The following is a 22,556-nucleotide window of genomic DNA, read 5'->3' as shown; positions in this document are numbered from 1 at the left end:
GTCTGTGGTGGGGAGGGTACCTAAGGACAGGAAAGGAGAAACTTCTATTTTTTTCGTCATTGTTTCTGAATCTTTTCTGAAGATTCACCCAGAAATGGGTGGACATTTTCTGAGGGTCTTGGTCCTTCTGCCTGTGGGTGTGGTCGTAGCATGTAAACAGGTGGCATTTTCTCAAGATGAAGGTGTAATTTGTCCAGAAATTCTCATCTGAAAATAAATCCCAGAGAAGGAGGAGATAGAGGAAAAAGTGGCTTTTTTTTTTTTTTTTTTTCCAGCTAAACATGTCTCAGATCAAGAGCTGTGTCCGCTCTGCCTCTGGAATGCTATGTGTTTAGTACTTGCAAACCTTGACTTCTATACTTGTGTTTTTTTCTCCCTAATGAGTTTGTTTTAACTACTTTTTAAAATTCTTATGATAATCAAGGGTCTCTGAAAAATATTTCTTTCCTATATACCAGAGCCTTCTCTAAATTTTTTACATTATGGCTTTTTATATGCCTTGCAAAATTCTCACCATTAATTTATGATCTGCAGTATTAAAAGTGTTCTTTTTGTGGCTGTTGAACTTGGAAAAGTGTGAATACTCAAGATTACTATTGGGGAAAAGCTGGGATCCTTAGTAAAGATGGAGAACATGTAATGTTGAAGTTCCATTTGTGTTTGCTAAATAGCCCTATGCAGAACAGAATTAAGAAAGTGCTTATTTAAACAGTATGGCATTTATTACCCAGAAAGTTCTGAAAAAAATTATCAGGAGATACCTGTTCTCTAGGGTGCTAAAGAAAGACTACTTAAAATCACTATTAAACATTACAGAACATAGAAGATACAGGTATCTTGAATAGAAGATACCTGTATCTTGAACTTTGCATAAAACTGATGTTTCCATATGGTTGAATTTAGACTATAATTTACTTATTGGGAACAATATTCCAGCAGTGATGCTGTGTCCTTCTGTGTGTTTTAGCACACCATAAAAATTTGTCCTAGTGCAGTTGATGCTAATGGTTCACTTGGTTAAAGAGCTGTCTGACAGATTTTTTCACTATAGAGTTAATTATTTTTTTCTTCATTATTAAGTATCTTTATGCAGCTGATTTGTATAAATTATCAAATGTAATCTGGCAGCTGCTCTTCTTAGGGTTTCTTTGCATATATCTGTTTTTGGAAAATGAAGGCTGTCATCTCTCTCTTATAGGCCATAAAAACGGGGGAAAAAAACAGGTTATTTCACTTATTGGATTTTGATAAAGATTTTTCTCTGGGGCAAAATCATTGGCATTACTTGTGAGCTTATTAAAAATTCAGCAACTCAGACTTTATTCCAGATCTTCTGGAAAAAAAAAAGCATAACAAGATTTCCAGTTTATTGTACACATTAAAATTTGAGATGTACCTTGTAACTTAACATGTCTTTCATCTCAACAGAACTCATTCTGTATAGTGTGAATATAGCACTCCAGAATGTACATGCTTGTGTTCATGCCCTTAATTTTATATTTTATTATCCAGAAAAGTATCATATATAAATTGATGTTGCGGATCTTATTCTAGTCTTTTCTCAGAGTTAGAGAATACATCAGAGAATATTTCTGTCTTTAAAATTACTTCATTTGGATAATTTCATTCACTTTTATAAGTCAGAACCAGTACTCTTTAGTCTTTCATTTCAACTTGAATCAAATTAAAAATTTTGCCCATGGCCACTTGGTAAATATGTGTGTGTGTACTTCTCAGGGACCATTGACATTTATGGATGTGGCCATAGAATTCTCTCTGGAGGAGTGGCAATGCCTGGACACTGCACAGCAGAATTTATATAGGAACGTGATGTTAGAGAACTACAGAAACCTGGTCTTCCTGGGTGAGAATAACTTCAATACACAATTCCTAATCTACCCTAAATATTTCATTTGTTTTTTTTGTAGAATGTTTTTTGGTAATTGATCTTTGCATAAATGAGTGTCAGATCTCTATTTCTAAGAAAATCTTGGGGGCCAAGCACGGTGGCTTATGCCTGTAATCCTAGCACTTTGGGAGGCCAAGGTGGGTGGATCACCTGAGGTCAGGAGTTCAAGACCAGCCTGGCCAACATGGTGAAACCCCATCTCTACAAAAAAAATACAAAAATTAGCCAGGTGTGGTGGCACACACCTGTAGTCCCAGCTACTTGGGAGGCTGAGGCAGGAGAATCACTTGAACCCAGGAGATGGAGGTTGCAGTGAGCCGAGATCGCACCACTGCACTCCAGCCTGGGTGGCAGAGTGAGACTCCATCTCAAAAAAAAAAAGAGAGAAAGAAAATCTTAGGGATTTGTCAATGTAGAAAAAAAAAATTCAAGATGTTTTATCTTGATCTGGACTTTTTATGTTCCTGAGCTGATCTGTATCCTTCACTCTAAATTAGTGGTAATTCCAGAAATTTAGTGGCATAAAATATTGTTTTCTATACCTTAAAATCTAATTGTCATCTCCAGTTTTTGATTCAGTAGTACTAAGTAGTAAAATTAAGAACCTACAAATTTAAAATAGTGTCTAAATATTTATAAATTTGTTTTAAATGAGTATTTTGTGATTAATTTACTATTCTATTAATTACACCCTTTTTACTGAGCACATTATTTGAAGAATATGAGCAACATTCATGTTATTTATTTTTAATAAAACAGGTATTGCTGTCTCTAAGCCAGACCTGATCACCTGTCTGGAGCAAGGCAAAGAGCCCTGGAATATGGAGAGACATGAGATGGTGGCCAAACCCCCAGGTAGGTGAGAGTGAATATGACAGATGACACAGATGAGACGTCCAAATGTCAAGGAGAAAGTCAGTTTTTGAAATACGATTTGGGGCCAGGTGCGGTGGCTCATGCCTGTAATCCCAGCACTTGGAGAGGCCAGGGCAGGCGGATTACCTAAGGTCGGGTGTTCGAGACAAGCCTGACCAACATGCAGAACTCCGTCTTTACTAAAAATACAAAATTAGCTGGGTGTGGTGGCGCATGCCTGTAGTCCCAGCTACTTAGGAGGCTGAGGCAGGAGAATTGCTTGAACCTGGGAGGCAGAGGTTGTTGTGGGCTGAGATCGCGCCATTGCACTCCAGCCTGGGCAACAAGAGCAAAACTCTGTCTCAAATAAATAAATAAATAAACGAATAAAAATAAGAAATACAATTTGGGAGTTGTGCCCCAAGGAAAATAGTTTCTGGGAAGCCTGAGGTTTATTTTTTATTTTATTTTTTCTCTTACATAGAGGTATCTTTTGTCTTATCCTTCTAACTTTTCTAAGGAATATACTTTTCCTTCCATTATCTTTCTTCAAGTTTTCAGTGAGAACCAAAGTCCCCTTTTTGGCATATACAAGACTACAAAATCTGCTTTTTTAATGTTTTGGCGGACACATAAATACCTGGGAAATTTTAAGAAACTCTATGTTAAACTGTTTACTAAATTTTCTTTCTGCATCATGTCTGAAATATGTGAGAATAGTAGTTTCTGTTTCGTTTTTTTTGGTGCATTTTTTCTACACATTCTTTCCTGTTTTTATTACTATAGTCTTGAAATATAGTTTGAAATTATAAAGTATGTTGTCCTCCTGCTTTGTTCTTTTTCCTCAAGATTGCTTTCATTATTCAGAGTTTATCGAAGTTTCAAGTAAATTTTATGATTGTGTTTTTCATTACTATGAAAACAAATACCACTGGAATTTTGATAGGGAGTTTATTAAATCTGTAGATCACTTTGGATAATATGGCACTTTAACAATACTTATTCTTTCAATCCATACACACAAAATATTTTAAAATTTGTGTCTTTTCTAATTTCCTCCATTGATATATCATTTATTTTAAAGGCTTTTTAGATCCTTGGTTAAATTTGTTCTAAGAAATTTATTATTTTAATGCTATTGTCAATAAGCTTGTTTTCCTCCTTTATTTTATCAGATAGTTTAAGTTTATGGAACCGTATCTTATAAATGTATGTTAATTTTATATTTTGCTAATTTACTGAGTATATTAATTAGTTTAGACATGTTTAAATGTACTGTGTATGATTTTTTATATATGAGATTATATGATCTACAAACAGCAACTTTTTACCTATTTGTCTTCAATTTTAATGGCTTTTTAAAAATTGTTCTAATTATTCTGCTACATACTTCCAGTGCTATTTTAAAATAGAAGCATTGACACTGGGCACAATGTAGTTTTGCACTGGTGTCTGTGAATTTCAAGAAACAAACACCTCTTCAAGTTTTTATAAACTGGTTTCAGGAGGTAAAGATCTTTTGTTGGGCCCCCAGGATAATGGGATGCCCTATGGGTTTGTAATGAAGAGGGGTTGTAGGTTGCTCACAAGGCTGCTATGTCTGCACAAGGGTTTACCTTTAGTTGGCTTGTTACAAGGGGATTGTGTAGTTGTAATTTGCATTTTATTTTTGGACAGGCTCAATATCCTTCAGGACTTTGATCTGTAGGGCAGACACTAGGCAGGTTTCTGTAGTCAGGTCTGCATATGGTGAGCCTTACATCAGGATGTGAATGAGTATGTCTTTCACTTAGTATCAAAGAGGATTTTGCCAGGTCACTGTGTAGGTTTCTATGTAGATGGAACTGGCCTTAAACTGAGTCATGGAACTGCTTCAGGGACCACAGTAAAGGCTAAGGTCTTGCAAACCTGCCTGCATGGCTATAAATGGGTGACTTCCTCTAGGCCTCTGGAAGGGCAGGACCTCTCCCAGACTGTGACTGGGAGGAGTTTGAGATGGTTACAGGGTAAGTTCAATATTCTCAATGGGACCAAGTTGGGTGGGCTATTTTTCAGTCTGTAGCCAAGAACAGAGGTCCTGTAGTTTACCACCTGAATGAATGCCTGCCTTCTGAAAAGGATGCTCCTCAGTCTTGGGCATTATCAGAGTTTCACAACTCCCTCCCTGGATCTCAAAGCTCTCTCTCTCAATCTCTCTTTTTTTTTTTTTTCTTTTGAGACGGAGTCTCACTCTGTTCCTCAGACTGGAGTGCAGTGGCACCATCTCAACTCACTGTAACCTCCGCCTCCCAGGTTCAGGTGATCCTCCTGCCTCAGCCCCCCAGTAGCTGGGGTTATAAGCACGCACCACCATGCCCGGATAATTTTTTTTTTTTTTTTGGAAGTGGGGCGTGGAGTCTCGCTCTGTCGCCCAGGCTGGAGTGCAGTGGCTCAATCGCAGCTCACTGCAACAACCTCCTCCCAGGTTCAAGCGATTCTCCTGCCTCAGCCTCCCAAGCAGCTGGTACTACACGCACATGCCACCACACCTGGCTAATTTTTGTATTTTTAGTAGAGACGGGGTTTCATGATGTTGGCCAGCTGGTCTCAAACTCCCGACCTCAGGTGATCTGCCCGCCTTAGCCTCCCAAAGTCTTATCTCTGTTACCCAGGCTGGAGTGCAGTGACCCGATCTTGGCTCACTGCAACCTCTGCCTCCCAGCCGGGTTCAACCAATTCTGCTGTCTCAGCCTCCCGAGTAGCTGGGATTGCAGGCATGCGCCACCACGCCTGGCTAATTTTTGTATTTTTAGTAGAGAGAGTGTTTCACCATGTTGTCCAGGCTGGTCTCGAACTCCTGACCTCAGGTGAACCACGTATCTCAGCCTCCCAAAGTGCTGGAATTACAGGGGTGAGCCACTGCACTCGGCCTTTAAAGCTCTCTTAAAGGCATTTATTTTGGAGATGAGGACTTGCTACATACACCAAGCTGGTCTTGAAATTTTGGCCTGAAGAAATTCTCCAACCTCAATGTACCATGTAGCTGTCATTACAGGTGTGAGCCATGATGCTTGGCTCTCTCATAAAGGCATTTTTGTCAGGGATGGCTGACAAATTTTCTTGCTGTTAGGGGTTAAGAAAATAGGTCACCTTTTATTTTTCTGTCAAATTAATGTCACTTTCTCTATTCATTTTTCTTTCTATTTTCTATTTCAAATTTGTCTGTAATTTTAGATTGACACATTTAGGACAATATGTCAGAATTTAAATGTTATGCCTGAAGTAAATTAGATACTTAGTAGGCACTCCATATTTACTAAAATAGTTACTTACACATTTGTTTGCTGCAGGCAAATAGGAATTACAGGATTTGCACCCACTTTCTTCAGACTATATCTAAATAAAAACATAATTTATTCCCAAATATTTGTTTTATATATATCAGAGACTTTAATTATATTCTGCAAAAATATATTTATTTCTTTTTAATTTAGCAATATAATTTGATTTTTTTTTTTTTTTTTAATGGAGTCTCACTCTGTTGCCCAGGCTGGAGTGCAGTGGCGTGATCTCAGCTCACTGCAACCTCTACCTCCTGGGTTCAAGTGATTCTTCTGCCTCAGCCTCCCAAGTAGCTGGGATTGCAGACGTGCACCACCACACCTGGCTAGTTTTTTGTATTTTTAGTAGAGATGGGGTTTCATCATGTTGGCCAGGCTGGTCTCGAACTCCTGACCTCAAGTGATCCACCCGCCTCGGCCTCCCAAAGTGCTGGGATTACAGGCGTGAGCCACCACGCCTGGCCTGCTTCTAAATTTGAATTACAGCAGTTTCAATTTGTATAAGAATAACATATATTTAAAACATGAAAACTACCTCTAGTTTTTATAATGCTTATTTATTAAAAGTTTCTCATTAGAATCTTCTATTTATGGTTATACTGCATTTTCTCTGAAATTTTAACTACCATATAGTTAATGCCAGTGATTCAAAATACCTGCCTTCCATGAGTACACAGTTACAGTCAAATATTGTAGTTATCTAGACAAATTCATTTTTAATGGTCCATTAATGTAGCATACCAGAGTTTGTGAGTAAACATTTCCCTTATTATTTTGCAGTTCTTTATGTGTGTTTTTTTAGTGTTGGTTTCTTAACATCAATCTATTGTGTTTTTGGCTTTTTTACTTACCTTTATAATTTTAGACAATTTGTAATTCTGTTTGTACACTTTAAGTCAACATAGGGCTTAATTAAGAAATAAATTAGCTATATGTCTATCGCAATCAGATTATATATGTGTGTGTTTTTTATTTATAAATATGACCCTAATTATGGTTATGGCCTATCTTGTATATATTTTTTCTTAGCTGATTTTCAGTGGTTGTTTTGTCTTATATAAGTGAGTAGTTGTGAAAATAATCTTATTTCCACACTGTGTTTAATAATGAATGTACATTTCCTTTGTGTTCCTTTCAGATCACTTTTGTGATTTGAAGTTAATTTTTGAAAAGATTTATAATTCTTTACTTTTTTCAGTTCTTCTTCTACAAAATTGTTGTAAAAACAGATGACATAAAATTTACCATCTTAAATCTATTTAAGTGTACATATTAGGACTATGCATGGTGGTGGCTCACTTCTGTAATTCCAGGATTTTGAGAGGCCAAGACAAGAGAATCACTTTAGCCCAAAAGTTTGAGACAAGCCTGGCCCACCCGTAAAGACCCTCTCTCGGGCTGGGCGCGGTGGCTCACGCCTGTAATCCCAGCACTTTGGGAGGCCGAGGCGGGCAGCTCACGAGGTCAGGAGATCAAGACCATCGTGGCTAACACGGTGAAACCCCGTCTCTACTAAAAATACAAAAAACTAGCCTGGCATGGTGGAGGGCGCCTGTAGTCCCAGCTTCTCGGGAGGCTGAGGCAGGAGAATGGCATGAACCCAGGAGGTGGAGCTTGCAGTGCGCCAAGATTAAGCCACTGCACTCCAGCCTGGGGGACAGAGCAAGACTCCATCTCAAAAAACAAACAAACAAAAAAAAGACCCTTTCTCTAGAAAATTTTTTTGAAAAATAGCCAGGCATGGGTTGGTGTGCACCTGTGGTCCCAGCAGCTTGGGGGATTGAAGGGGTAGGATTACTTGGGACTGGAAATTTGAGGCTACAGTGAGCCATAATCTTGCCACTGTATTTCAGCTTGGGTGACAGAATATATTCACCTGGTTATGCAAAACACTTCTAGAAGTCTTTCATCTTGTAAAATGAAAACTCAATATCCATTAAGTAACAACTGCCCATTTTCCCCTCTCCCCAGCCCTTGACAAACACTCTTCCACTTTCTGTTTTTATGAGTGTGACTCTTTATAACATATCTCATATAAGTGGAATCGTATAGTATGCATCATTCTGTCACTGTCTTATTTTAGGTGATAAAATATTCTCAAAGTTTATCTTAGAATTTTACAAGTGGTTTTTGTTTTTTGTTTTTTGAGATGGAGTCTTGCTTTGTTGCCCAGGCTGGAGTGCAATGGTGCCATCTTGGCTCATTGGAACCTCCGCCTCCCGGGTTCAGGCAATTCTGCCGCCTCAGCCTCCTGAGTAGCGGGGAATATAGGCACCCACCATCATGCCCGGATAAATTTTTTTGTATTTTATAGAAACGGGGTTTCACCATGTTGTCCGGGCTGGTCTGGAACTCCTGACCTCAGGTGATCCACCCGCCTCTGCCTCCCAAAGTGCTAGGATTACAAATGTGAGCCACCATGCACGGCCACGATTTTTTTAAGGCTGAATAAAATTCCATTGTATGTATATGTCACATTTTTTGATATGTTTGTGAATCAAAAGACATCTGGGTTACTTCAGCCTTTTGGCTTTTGTGAATGCTGGTACAATAAACATAGATGTTTACATATCTCTTCTAGGTCCTGTGTTGCATACTTTGGATATAGATTAATAAATGGGATTGCTGTATTTAATTATAATTCTACTTTTAATTATGTGTGAAACGTAACATTTTAAAATAATGGCTGCATCCTTGTTTTCCATCAACAATCAACATAAGTTTCATTTTCATAGCATTGTCAACAGATTTGGTGGGTTTTTTTTTTTTTTTTTTTTTTGGTTTTTTGTTTGAGACGGAGTCTTGCTCTATCGCTTAGGCTGGAGAGCAGTGGTGTGATTTCGGCTCACTGCAACATCCGCCTCCCGGGTTCAAGCGATTCTCCTGCCTTAGCCTCCCAAGTAGCTGGGACTACAGGCGCCCACCATCACGCTTGGCTAATTTTTGTGTTTTTAGTAGAGACAGGGTTTCACCATATTGGCCAGGCTGGTTCCAAACTCCTGACCTCAGGTGATTGGCCCACCTCGGCACCCCAAAGTGTTGGGATTACAGGCGTGAGCCAGCCTGCCTGGCTGGCTGTTTACTTCTAAAGGCACTATATTATATTGGGGAGAGGGATGAGCTGTATTAGGTAAACATAACAGACTTTTCTCTTTATTCTTTGTGGCTCTTTGCATTGTGCTCACCTCCTGGGGCACTGTACACACTACACACTTAACTCATTTATAAATTTTTCACGAATGTATTTTGGTCTGTGTATTTTTCTTACATTTATATGTCTATAAGGAAATTAGGGCCTTTGGTATTTTGTTATACAGTTTTTTTTTTTGTTTTTTTCTTTTTTTGAGTCAAAGTCTTGCTCTGTTGTCCAGTGTGGAGTGCGTTGGTGTGATATCAGCTCACTGCAACTTCCCACTCAGGTTCAAGCGATTCTCCTGCCTCAGCCTCCTGACTAGCTGGGATTACAGGTGCATGCTATTATGCCCGGCTAATTTTTTTGTATTTTTTAGTAAAGACAGGTTTCACCAATTGGCCAGACTGGTCTCAAACTCCTGACTTCAGGTGATCTGCCCATCTCAGCTTTTCAACGTGCTGGGAGTACAGGCATTAGCTACCATGCCTGGCCTTCTTATGCAATCTTGTTTATGTAGTTTGTATAGTTTTGTAGGTTAGATGTGTAAAGAATATGTATTTGAGTCTAGTATGTGGAGTAAGTTGTTATTTTTATTTCTTTCAGGTATGTGTTGTTATTTTGCCCAAGACCTTTGGCCAGAGCAGAGCATAAAAGCTTCTTTCCAAAGAATAATACTGAGAAAATATGAAAAATGTGGACATCACAATTTACAGTTAAAAAAAGGCTATAAAAGTGTGGATGAATATAAGGTGCACAAAGGAAGTTATAATGGATTTAACCAGTGTTTGACAACTACCCAGAGCAAAATATTTCAATGTGATAAATATGTGAAAAACTTTCATAAATTTTCAAATTCAAATAGACATAAGACTGAAAAGAATCCTTTTAAATGTAAAGAATGTGGCAAGTCATTTTGTGTTCTTTCACACCTAACTCAACATAAAAGAATTCACACTACTGTCAATTCCTACAAACTTGAAGAATGTGGCAAGGCCTTTAATGTGTCCTCAACCCTTTCTCAACATAAGAGAATTCATACAGGACAGAAACACTACAAATGTGAAGAATGTGGCATAGCCTTTAACAAGTCCTCACACCTTAACACACATAAGGTAATTCATACTGGAGAGAAATCCTACAAATGTGAAGAATGTGGAAAAGCTTTTAACATATCCTCACACCTTACTACACATAAGATAATTCATACTGGAGAGAATGCCTACAAATGTAAAGAATGTGGCAAAGCTTTTAACCAATCGTCAACCCTTACTAGACATAAGATAATTCATGCTGGAGAGAAGCCCTACATATGTGAACATTGTGGCAGAGCTTTTAACCAATCCTCGAACCTTACTAAACATAAGAGAATTCATACTGGTGATAAACCTTATAAATGTGAAGAATGTGGCAAAGCCTTTAATGTGTCCTCAACCCTTACTCAACATAAGAGAATTCATACTGGAGAGAAACCTTACAAATGTGAAGAGTGTGGCAAAGCCTTTAACGTGTCCTCAACTCTTACTCAACATAAGAGAATTCATACTGGAGAAAAACCATACAAATGTGAAGAATGTGGCAAAGCCTTTAACACATCCTCACACCTTACCACACATAAGAGAATTCATACCGGAGAGAAACCCTACAAATGTGAAGAATGTGGCAAAGCCTTTAACCAGTTCTCACAGCTTACTACACATAAGATAATTCATACTGGAGAGAAACCCTACAAATGTAAAGAATGTGGCAAAGCTTTTAAGCGGTCCTCAAACCTTACTGAACATAGGATAATTCATACTGGAGAGAAACCCTACAAATGTGAAGAATGCGGCAAAGCTTTTAACCTATCCTCACACCTTACAACACATAAGAAAATTCATACTGGAGAGAAACCCTACAAATGTAAAGAATGTGGCAAAGCTTTTAACCAATCCTCGACACTTGCTAGACATAAGATAATTCATGCTGGAGAGAAACCCTACAAATGTGAAGAATGTGGCAAAGCTTTTTACCAATACTCAAACCTTACTCAACATAAGATAATTCATACTGGAGAGAAACCCTACAAATGTGAAGAATGTGGCAAAGCCTTTAACTGGTCCTCAACTCTCACTAAACATAAGGTAATTCATACTGGAGAGAAACCCTACAAATGTAAAGAATGTGGCAAAGCTTTTAACCAATGCTCAAACCTTACTACACACAAGAAAATTCATGCTGTAGAAAAATCTGACAAGTAAGAAGAATGGACCAGGCGCGGTGGCTCACACCTGTAATCCCAGCACTTTGGGAGGCCAAGGCGGGTGGATCACAAGATCAAGAGATTGAGACCATCCTGGCCAACGAAGAGAATTACTGGAGAGAAACCGTACAAACCTGAAAGATATAACAATGCAGTTGACAACACCTCAACATTTCTAAACACCTTTAAATGGTTGTCACACTTGATTGTAGGTAAAATATACTAGAGGAAACCTCTACAAGTGTGAAGAATGTGGCAAAACTTTTAACCCATGCTGACACTTTATTGGACAGGAAATGATGTATACTTGAGAAAAATTATGCAAATGTAAAGAATGTGAAGAAGCCATTAATATCTGTTCACATCTTATTCAATATCAGAGATTTCATACTTAATAGAAGCATTAAAAATGAAATTACTGTCAATAGATTTTTCAGAAAATATAAGCCTTTAAAGTGAAGAAGAGTATTTATTTTGAAGACAAGCATTAAAATATCAAGAGTGTAAGCTGGGCATGGTGGCTCACGCCTGTAATTTCAGCACTTTGGAGGCCAAGGCGGGTGGTTCACTTGAGGTCAGAAGTTCAAGACCAGCCTGGCCAACATGGTGAAACTCCGTCTCTACCCAAAATACAAAAATTAGGTGGGTGTGGTGGTGCATGGCTAATCCAGCTATTCGGTGGTTAAGACAGGAGAATCGCTTGAACCTGGGAGGCAGAGGTTGCAGTGAGCTGAGTTTGTGCCACTGCACTCCAGCCTGGACACTCCAGCTGCACTCCATCTCAAAAAAAACAAAAAACAAAAAAACTAATATGAAGAGTGTTGTGGTACCATTACTTGTATTACAGATCTTATTTTACACATTTTATACTAGAGGAAAACCCTGAAGTAGTTGCTCCACCTTTCTTCAACATCAGATAATTTATCTTGAAGAAAATCGCTGCAAAGGTAATAAATTTGGAAAAACAGTTTTTTTTACAAACTACAGCCTAGGAAACACCAGAGAGTTCATACTAAAATATATTTTTGCAGATGCAGTAATATAAAAAATTAGTTATTTGAAAAAATTAAGTCTGTAAATATCAATTCAGAGTAGATATATCTAGGGAACTGACACTTCAGACAGTACACTAAATCAGAGGGCTGAGTTTAGAAAATAATTCAAAACTGAAGTTTGTACATAAATATTTTGTATATAACTTTAAAAAGTGTATAAGATATTTTGGAGAGTTATTACATTCAAAGTACAGTTTTTTTTGTTTGGTTTGGTTTTTTTTTTTGAGATGGAGTCTTGCTCCCATCATGCAGGATGGAGTGCAGTGGTGCTATCTCGGCTCACTGCAACCTCCACCTCCACGTCCCAGGTTCAGGTGATTCTCCTGCCTCAGCCTCCTGAGTAGCTGGGATTACAGGCACGCACCACCATGCCTTGCTAATTTTTAGTATTTTTAGTAGAGACAGGGTTTCACCATGTTGGCCAGGCTTTACTTTTTTTTTTTAGACAAAGTCTTGCTCTGTCACCCAGGTTGGAGTGCAGCCTCCGCCTCCCAGTTCAAGTGATTCTCCTGCTTCAGCCTCCCAAGTAGCTGGGATGACAGGCAGGAACTAACACGCCTGGCTAATTTTTGTATTTTTAGTAGAGATGGGGTCTTGGCCGTTGGGCAGGTTGAACCCCTGACCTCAGGTGATCCACCTGCCTCAGCCTCCCAAAGTGCTGGCATGAGCCACTGTGTCCACCAAAGTATACTTTTTTCTTGAGAAAATTTTATAGACTTTTTAAATATGTGAATAATGATGTAATTCAACTCTCAAATTCATGCTGTTTCTTTATTCCTATTGTATTCACATGTGAAGGTATGTGATGAATTGTTCCTGCATGAAAGATATGAGAGATTCTTTTTTATTAGGTGGGCGTTATATATTATCTCTTCTATGAAAGAGTAAAGACATTAAAATGTAAGATGTATGATGAAAATCTAAGTAGGGATGCTCTTTGTGGTTAACTTATAATATTGAGCAATGCATGAAGTAGGTGTTCAGTTTAATACTCTACACTATGAGAGAAAAATATTTTTAATTTTAGTTAAAATTTAATTAATAGTGTATTATTTTACTAATTGTACTTTTATGTGATACAATCCAGTACATTTTAAAACTTTGAAATTATGTGTAGACTTAACTTTTTAATTTAACATTTTTAACATGTTAAATAGTATTGTGCATTCAGTGAAGCATTATTTTGCCACTAACCTTAACCCATTCCACCTTACTCAAGAGTGTAGGTAAAAGATGGTAACAATATATTATTTGTTAACATAATAAAGTAGTATTTGTAGTAATCTTTTTTGCTAGTGGCTTTAAACTGCAAAGAAGTTAAAGAATGTTGTTCCTGTATGTTAAGTTTTTATTTTTTCTTTCTCATTTAAATTTACTTAATATTTTTGGGTACATAGTATGTGTATATATTTAAATCACATATGGCATATTTTGATACATACATACAATATATAATAATCACCTCATGGTAAATTAGGTATCTATCACTTCTAGCATTTATCCTTTGTATTACAGAAAATTTAATTTTACACTTTTTGTTACTTTAAAATGTACAACTAAACTGTTACCGACTGCCTTACCTCTAGCATTTATCCTTTGTATTACAGAAAATTTAATTTTACACTTTTTGTTAGTTTAAAATGTACAACTAAACTGTTACTGATGGCCGGACACCGTGGTTCATGCCTGTAATCCTAGCACTTTGGGAGGCCGAGGCAGGTGGATCACCTGAGTTCAGGAGTTCAAGACCAGCATTGCCAACATGTTGAAACCCTGTCTGTACTATAAATAGAAAAGTTAGCCAGGCATGGTGGTGAGTGCCTGTAATCCCAGTTACTCAGGAGTCTGAGGCAGGAGAATCGCTTGAACTTTGGAGGTGGAGGTTGTGGTGAGCTGAGATCGTGCCACTGCACTCCAGCCTGGGTGGCAGAGCAAGACTGTGTCTCAAAATGAATAAATAAATAGACATTGACTACAGGGTAATTTCTATGATTATATTATTTAGAAGTATGAATAAAATGCATACATTTGTGAGACTTGAATACATATTTTAATAAATTTCTTACATATTTTTATTTGAACATGTGGCCTCTCTGCCTGCAAACACAAAGACTTTTAATTTTGATTTACATAAAGTTAAAAATATGCATGTATTACTCTAAAGATAAACCTTAGGAAAGAAAATTATGGAGTGAGTGTGTTTGTATGAGCATGAGTTTGTACCTATTTTCAGAAGAATAGAGCAATATCAGAACAAATCATTTTAATAAGGTGATTAATTTGCTAGATAGTAAAAACCTCAAAAATGCTGAAAGCAAATTTATGCTCTCAGCTTTGTATTAAATTCATTACTGTAAAAACTTATGGCTTATTGTTCAGAATCTCGCCATACAAACTCTTTGCCTGGCACTCATGCCAAACCTATAATTTTCTTGTTATAATTTTTTGTTTTATAGTGTATGAAGTATCCATTACATGAGCTGGTCGTGATTATAAGAATTTTTTGTAAAATTCAGTAGTGCACATAATTTTTGGAAGTAATTCCATAACTAATGTATTGTTATATTTTATTTAGAACATTCCATTTTGTTCTTTTAGTTGCAGATGCCTGTATAAGCCTACTTTTCTTTAGTTATTGTCCTTTTTATAGATGACATAAGTGAATTTACTTATTTATTGAGTCTTTTTTTTAGGTAAGTTCTAGGGAAGTTTCATAAGTCATGAGAATGTTTTTATATATAAATGTATCAAAGAAACATGACAGTGAGGCCAGATACGGTGGCTCATGCTTGTAATCCCTGCACTTTGGGAGGCCAAGGTGGGCAGATCACCTGAGGCCAGGAGTTCAAGACCAGCCTGGCAAACATGGCACAACCCCATCTCTACTAAAAATACAAAAATTAGCTGTGTGTGGTGACACGCGCCTGAAATCTCAGCTATTCGGGAGGCTGCGGCAGGAGAATCGCTTAATCCCAGGAGGTGGAGGTTGCAGTGAGCTGAGATCGCGCCACCGCATTCCAGCCTGGGTGGCAAAGCGAGACTCCTCAAAAAAAAAAAAAAAAAAAAAAAGACACTGCTTGCTGCGTAACTGATGCTCCATAATAAGCCATAAATATTTCTGCTGGGGTTAGTTGTAACTTCAAATCAGCCGTTTTTGGTCTTTTTTTTGGTTCCTGCTGCATTGGAGTATGTGTCTGTTTTTCTTCAATTACCATACTATTTTAGCTAATATAGCTTTTTTAGTATATTTCAAAGTCAGGTAGGGTGATATCTTCACCCTTTTTTATTTTGTTTTTTCTTTTTTTGTTTTAAGACGAAGTCTCGCACATTCTCCCAGGCTGGAGTGCAGTGGCACAATCTCGGCTCACTGCAAGCTCCGCCTCCCGGGTTCACGCCATTGTCCTGCCTCAGCCTCCTGAGTAGCTGGGACTACAGGCGCCCGACACCACGCCCAGATAAATTTTTGTATTTTTAGTAGAGACGGGGTTTCACCGTGTTAGTCGGGATGGTTTCAATCTCCTGACCTCGTGATCCACCCGCCTTTTCCTCCCAAAGCACACTTTTTTTTTTTCTTTATTGCTTTGGCTACTTTGGGTCTTCTGTGGTACAATATAAATTTTAGATATATGTTTTAAAATTTATACCAGTGTGTCACTGGTATTTTCATAGAGGTTGCATTATGTCTGTAGATAATTTTGTGTAATACAGATATTTAACAATAATAATGCTAATTCATTTATAGGTAATATTTTTCCGTTTGTGTATTATTTAATTTTGTACTTCAGTATTGTTTAGATTATAATGCACAGGTTTTTCCACTTTTTGGTTAAATTTATTTCAAAGTATAATTACTACAGTTATTGTAGATTCAATTTTCTTTTTTTTTTTTTTTTTTGAGATGGAGTCTTTCTGCTGCTCAAGTTGGAGTGCAGTGGCACAATTGCACTCTGCCTCAGCCTCCTAAGTAGCTGGGACTACAGGCACGTGCCACCACATCTGGCTAATTTTTGTATTTTTAGTAGAGACTAGGTTTCACCATGTTGGTCAGGCTGGTCTCAAACTCCTGACCGCATTATCCACCTGTGAAATTTTGCTAAATTTCTGAATTAGAGAAAGAAAACTTTTTTTCTAGTAAAATCATAAACGTCTTATGGCCATATCCCAAAAATGACGAAGCAGAGAATGTAGGTTATTTAAGACCGTGCTGCGGGCCGGGCACCGTGGCTCACACCTGTAATCCCAGCACTTTGGGAGGCTGAGGCGGGCTGATCATGAGGTCAGGAGTTTGAGACCAGCCTGACCAACATGGTGAAACCTCATCTCTACTAAAAATAGAAAAACTAGCAGCCTGTGGTGGCACGTGCCTGTAATCCAGCTACTCAGGAGGTTGAGGCAGAAGAATCACTTGAACCCAGGAGGCAGAGGTTGCAGTGAGCTGAGATCATGCCCGTTGCACTCCAGTCTGGTCGACAGAGCAAGATTCTGTCTCAAAAAAAAAAAGCTGCTGCAAATGCTCATTCCATCACAACCATGCTAGTGAAAAAAGAAATAATGGGTTAGAAGGTAATTTTAGAGTATATCTCTTACTCTTTTGCCCTGTAAAATTTTTGTATTTATTACTTGCCATATAGAAGTCTGTACTTCAACAAAAGATGCCATTAATTTCAAGTAAATACGCTCCCACATATATTCTCCCTAGAAAGGTACTGGTGTATTTCCAGTCAAGTTGTAGCATTTCTGGCCTTTTTTGTGCTGCTGTGTTTGTGTGAAATAAGGCAGGAAGTAAAGCGGAGTCAACCATGACATTTCTTGTTCCTAAAGCCACAGCCTCTAAAATTTAATGTTACGTCAACTAGAAATAATGACAGTATTTAAGAACTAAAAGAAAATTCTTTGTATTTTTTACAGTTTATAAAAATTTATTTTTGAATTATAAGTTAAACAACTTAAACATGCAGATACCTAAAAGTGTCATCTAGGTGATAGTATTAATATTTTAATAGCTTATAGTTGTGAGTCACAATTGCCCCATTGGGTTTACTGAAAAGCAGTTATTTATCTTGTATGTGTGAATGGAGAATAGGCTTTTTATAATCCTAAGCATACAGATCTTTTAAGATTAGCGCTATGTTTAGATCTGAATAAAATTTATAGGCTTATAATAACAGAAATTTTAATACTTTTTTCTAATAGAAGTGAAAAACAGTAGAAGTCATTTATTAAAATGAGTTTAAAAGAAACTTCACATGTATTTATTAAATAACATTTAAACCACATTGTAAGTTACTGATCAGTAATTTCAATCTATTTTATTTTAGTAACTGAAAAAGCATAACATTCTTTAATTATTCAATAAGAAACAGTATTCTTATTAGTGTTTCTGAAAGCAACTGTAGACCACTCAGTGGATGACAAGTTTCATGCAGACAACAAGTTTTCTATATAATAATAGGCTCATTTTAACTTTAAATATAAACACTCATTATTTCAAAAGTAAAATTAATGGTTCTTTTAAGTCATAAGAGGAATAATGTTATAATTCACTTACTGAAGTGTTTGTCTCAGACTTTGTAATGAATACTTTAAACCAAAAATTAAGTTCTACATACTATCTATGGATAAAAAGAAGTGGTTTGTAAATTTATCTTTATTTTTACTAAATTAAAAAATTTAAAGCCAAAATGTTAGGTCAGGATTTAAAACAAGCATTGGGTGACAGGGTGTTGGGCGTAATGGTTAGATTGAAACTCGGTATCAGCTGGTTACTGATTGCATCCCCAACTTTAGGGTTTTGGTAAAATTAAAGCAATTAATGCAAATAAAGGTGCCCGAAGAGCACCCAGCATACAGCTCTCATTTGTTGATTCTGTTAGATCATGATCAATGTGAAGCCTAAAAACAAGGTGGCCACATCAGTGGTTTGTAACCCATGTTTATTCTAGTCAGTCAGTCTGGGGCTATATATAATAGTAGTTGAATGTTTATAATACTACCCTTGGAAAATTCCCATATATTCACACCCAGCATGGATATAAATATGGAAAGATTTCTCATTGAGTAATTCTCTTCAGCACTCCAGTAACACTAGACAAATAAGCACCTAAATGCCGAGTGTTTGTCAGTTTTAAAATTAGAAAAGAAGGCAAGTTGTTTTCTTGTCTACCTGTTTAATAAATTTTTTATTGCCAAGTATATATGTTCATTTGATTTAATACTTTGAAATGTAGTTTAAAATATATATTCAAATAACTTTAACAAGTGAAGGAATAGTTTATTTACAAATGTAGAAATAATGGTACTCTAAGCAGTTACTTTAGAGTCTTTTATAGTATTGTATTTTGAACATTAAAAATAAACATTTTATTCCTGAGTGTTGGGTTTAGACTATTCATTATATTAAAAGTTTACTTACGGCCAGGCACGGTGGCTCACGCCTGTAATCCCAGCACTTTGGGAGGCCGAGGTGGGTGGATCACCTCAGGTCAGGAGCTCAAGAACAGCCTGGCCAACATGGTGAAACCCAGTCTCTACTAAAATTACAAAAATTAGCCGGGCATGATGGTGGGCACCTGTAATCGCAGCTACTCGGGAGGCTGAGGCAGGAGAATCGCTTGAACCTGGGAGGCGGAGGCTGCAGTGAGAGACCATGCCACTGAACTCCAGCCTGGGTGACAGTGAGACTCCATCTCAAAAAAAAAAAAAAAAAAAAAAAGAGTTTACTTACATCATTAAAGGAGCAAGCCATTTGAAATATATATATATGCAAAATATATGTATGTTTTCTAAGATTTTAAAATGAACACTTTTCTCATCAAATTTCTTAAAGTTTATTTCTCTTTAAAGTATGAATACTATTTTTGATTGGCAAATCAAAGTTGAATGAATTTATGGGGTAAAATGTGACGTTTGAATATATGTATGTAATATGGAATGATTGAGTTGAGTTAAATAACATCTATCAACTCGCTTACCTATCATTCTTTGTGGTAAGACATTTGAAATGTACTCTTAGTCATTTTAAAATACAATTACATTGTGGTTTACTATAGTCACGCTGCTGTGAAATAGATCTCAAAAGCTACTTACCTTGTCTATTTGAAACTTTGTACCCTTCAATCAAAAACTCTAATTTCTTCCCACCACATCAAGCCTCTGGTAACCATTATTTCACTTTCTATTTTTTTTTTTGAGTTAAACTTTATTAGATTCTACATATAAATGAGATTATGCAGTATTTGTCTTTCTGTGTCAGGCTTATTCCATCTAGCATAATGTCTTCAAATGCATATTTCAAACGACGGGATTTACCCCTTTTTAAGGCTGAATAGTACTCCATTGTGTATCTATACCACATTTTAAGAAATAATTTAAATATATATTTATTGGTTGAAAGACGTGTGTTATAAAAATAGTTCTGTGTTGCTGGGCGCAGTGGCTCACGCCTGTAATCCCAGCACTTTGGGAGGCCGAGGTGGGTGGATCACCTGAGATCAGGAGGATGAGACCAGCCTGGCCAACATGGTGTAACCCTGTCTCTACTAAAAACCCAAAAGTTAGCCGGGCGTGGTGGCACGCACCTGTAATCCCAGCTACCCAGGAGGCTGAGGCAGGAGAATCGCTTGAACTCAGGAGGCGGACGTTGCAGTGAGCCGAGATCCCACCACTGCACTCCAGCCTGGGCAACAGGGTGAGACTCTGTCTCAAAAAAAAAAAAACAAAAAAAAAACAAAGGACAACAAACAAACCCTTCAAACAGAAAAGAAATAATTGTTTTAATACTCATTTATAATACAAATTAACAAAAATGGAATAATTGGATACATTTTCATTGTTATATGTGTGTGTGTGAATCTATAAAATGGTACATGAAGAAATTAAGCCAGAAAAAAGATATTTGTAATGAATTAAATTGGAAAGTAGTTAATTATTATTTGCAGATATTTTTGTTTACTTAGATAACAAAAGCAACTGAAAGAATTTGAAAAGTCTATTCAGGTCCGGGTGCGGTGGCTCACACCTGTAATCCCAGCAGTTTGGGAGGCCGAGGCCGGTGGATCACCTGAGGTCAGGAGTTCGAGACCAGCCTGGCCAACGTGGCAAAACCTTGTCTCTAATAAAAATACAAAAATTAGCCGGGTGTGGTGGTGGGCGCCTGTAATCCCAGCTACTCAGGAGGCTGACACAGGAGAATCGCTTGAACCGGAGAGGTGGAGGTTGCAGTGAACCAAACTCACACCATTGCACTCCAGCCTGGGCGACAAGAGTGAAACTCCATCTCAAAAAAAAGAAAAGTCTATTCAGGTGGATAAGCAAAATTCGAAGATGATCCCCAGGATTCCCAGCTGTTGCACACCTGCAGTGTTATCTTTTTAGTGTAAAAAAGTGTGTGACTGCCTGGGCGCGGTGGCTCAGGCCTGTAATCCCAACACTGGGAGGCAGAGACAGGTGGATCACCTGAGGTCAGGAGTTCGAGACCAGCCTGGCCAACATGGCGAAACCCCATCTCTACTGAAAATACAAAATTAGCCAAGCATGGTGAAGGGCGCCTGTAATCCCAGCTACTCTGGAGGCTGAGGCAGGAGAATCACTTGAATCTGTGAGACGAAGGTTGCAGTGAGCCGAGATCATGCCACTGCACTCCAGCCTGGACCACAGAGTGAGACTCCATCTCAAAAAAAAAAAAAAAAAAAGTGATTTACTGTGGTAGGAAATTAATTACTCATGAAATTAGGGTATTAATGTGTTGACTTTGTGTTTATCAAAAGGGAGATTATCCTGACTGGGCTAAACTTAATTAGAGATGCTTTTAAGAGAAAAAGACACATCATAGAAAAACACCCCTGCTGGCCTGGAAGTAAGTGACTTCTAGATGGGTCATGTTGTAAGCTTCTTATGCTGGTCCCCTGGCAGGAAATATATTTGTATATTGTCATAATTCCTGCCTCTCACATGTTGCTTCCAGTAGGGAGGGCAGGAGGATCCCAAGGAAGAGGAAAAAAAGGGGGTCTCATTCATGTAATAATCACCTCTCATCTGGGATAGCTTAAGATAAACAGAGGAGACCACAACATGACCACATCAATGAGAGAAAAAAGGAAACGTGGTTGAAAGAGTTCACTGGGATTATGGAGCAATATTTACTAAGTTGTAGTGAATGATCAGCTCCTGAGATACCAATACACCACGAAGGCTGAACTCATTCTGATTAAATGAGCATGTCTGCGTAATTCTGGTGACCCAGTTTTATACTATCCATTACAGAAATACCATGGAGACCAGTGGGTACCCTCCTAAAATTGAACTTATCGTGAAAAGCATACCTGATTCTTTAACAATTGAAAAACTTTGAAGAAAATAATTTTATTGATTGATTTATTTTATGTATTTTGAGACGCAGCCTCACTCTGTTGCCCAGGCTGGAGTGCAGTGGTGCAATCTCAGCTTACTGCAGCCTCCACCTCCCAGGCTCAAGCGATTCTTCTGCCTCAGCCTCCTGAGTAGCTGGGATTACAGGTGCGCCACCCCACCTAGCTAATTTTTGTATTTTTAGTAGAGACGGGGTTTCACCATGTTGGCCAGGCTGGTCTTGAACTCCTGACCTCGTGATCCACCCGCTTCGGCCTCCCAAAGTGCTGGGATTACAGACGTGAGCCACTGCGCCCGGCCTAATAAATTTATTAATAATAAACTTCTGCTCATTTTTGAGGATTCCGCTATACTGTCATACAATATTGAACATTAAATACCTTAATATGAAAATTTATTTGAGACAGAGTCTTGCTTTGTTGCTCAGGCTAGAGTGCAGTGGTGCAATCTTGGCTCACTGCAACCTCTGCCTCAGGTTCAAGAGAATCTCATACCTCAGCCTCCTGAGTAGCTGGGATTAAAGACGTGCGTCATTACGCCCAGATAATTTTTGTAGTTTTAGTAGATACGGAGCTTTTCATGTCAGCCAGGGTGGTCTTGAACTCCTGACCTCATATGATCCTACCTCCTCAGCCCCCAAAGTGCTGGGATTACAGGTGTGAGCTACTGCATCCAGCTA

The 22,556-nt window shown here is 37.9% G+C and overlaps 1 protein-coding gene across 3 annotated transcripts in view; it reads left to right on the top strand.

Annotated features, from left to right (window-relative positions):
- Window positions 1-21,904, top strand: part of LOC129020611 (zinc finger protein 724) — a 61,698-nt gene extending 39,794 nt beyond the window's left edge. For 2 of the 3 annotated variants that reach the window (XM_054465193.2, XM_054465192.2), the window contains 3 exons: window positions 1,738-1,864; window positions 2,669-2,764; window positions 9,821-21,904. In XM_054465193.2, coding sequence (XP_054321168.2) covers window positions 1,753-1,864; window positions 2,669-2,764; window positions 9,821-11,454 — 1,842 coding nt within the window. In that variant the 5' untranslated portion in view covers window positions 1,738-1,752 and the 3' untranslated portion in view covers window positions 11,455-21,904. The remainder of the gene's footprint in view (window positions 1-1,737; window positions 1,865-2,668; window positions 2,765-9,820) is intronic. The other variant, XM_054465197.2, reaches the window with a different exon arrangement.
- The last annotated feature ends 652 nt before the right edge of the window (window positions 21,905-22,556 follow it).

The sequence above is a fragment of the Pongo pygmaeus genome, chromosome 20 (assembly GCF_028885625.2).
Source record: "Pongo pygmaeus isolate AG05252 chromosome 20, NHGRI_mPonPyg2-v2.0_pri, whole genome shotgun sequence".
In the NCBI taxonomy this organism is placed as follows: domain Eukaryota; kingdom Metazoa; phylum Chordata; class Mammalia; order Primates; family Hominidae; genus Pongo; species Pongo pygmaeus.
Note: the sequence above shows the minus strand (reverse complement) of the source record. Positions and strands in the feature narration are given on the sequence as shown.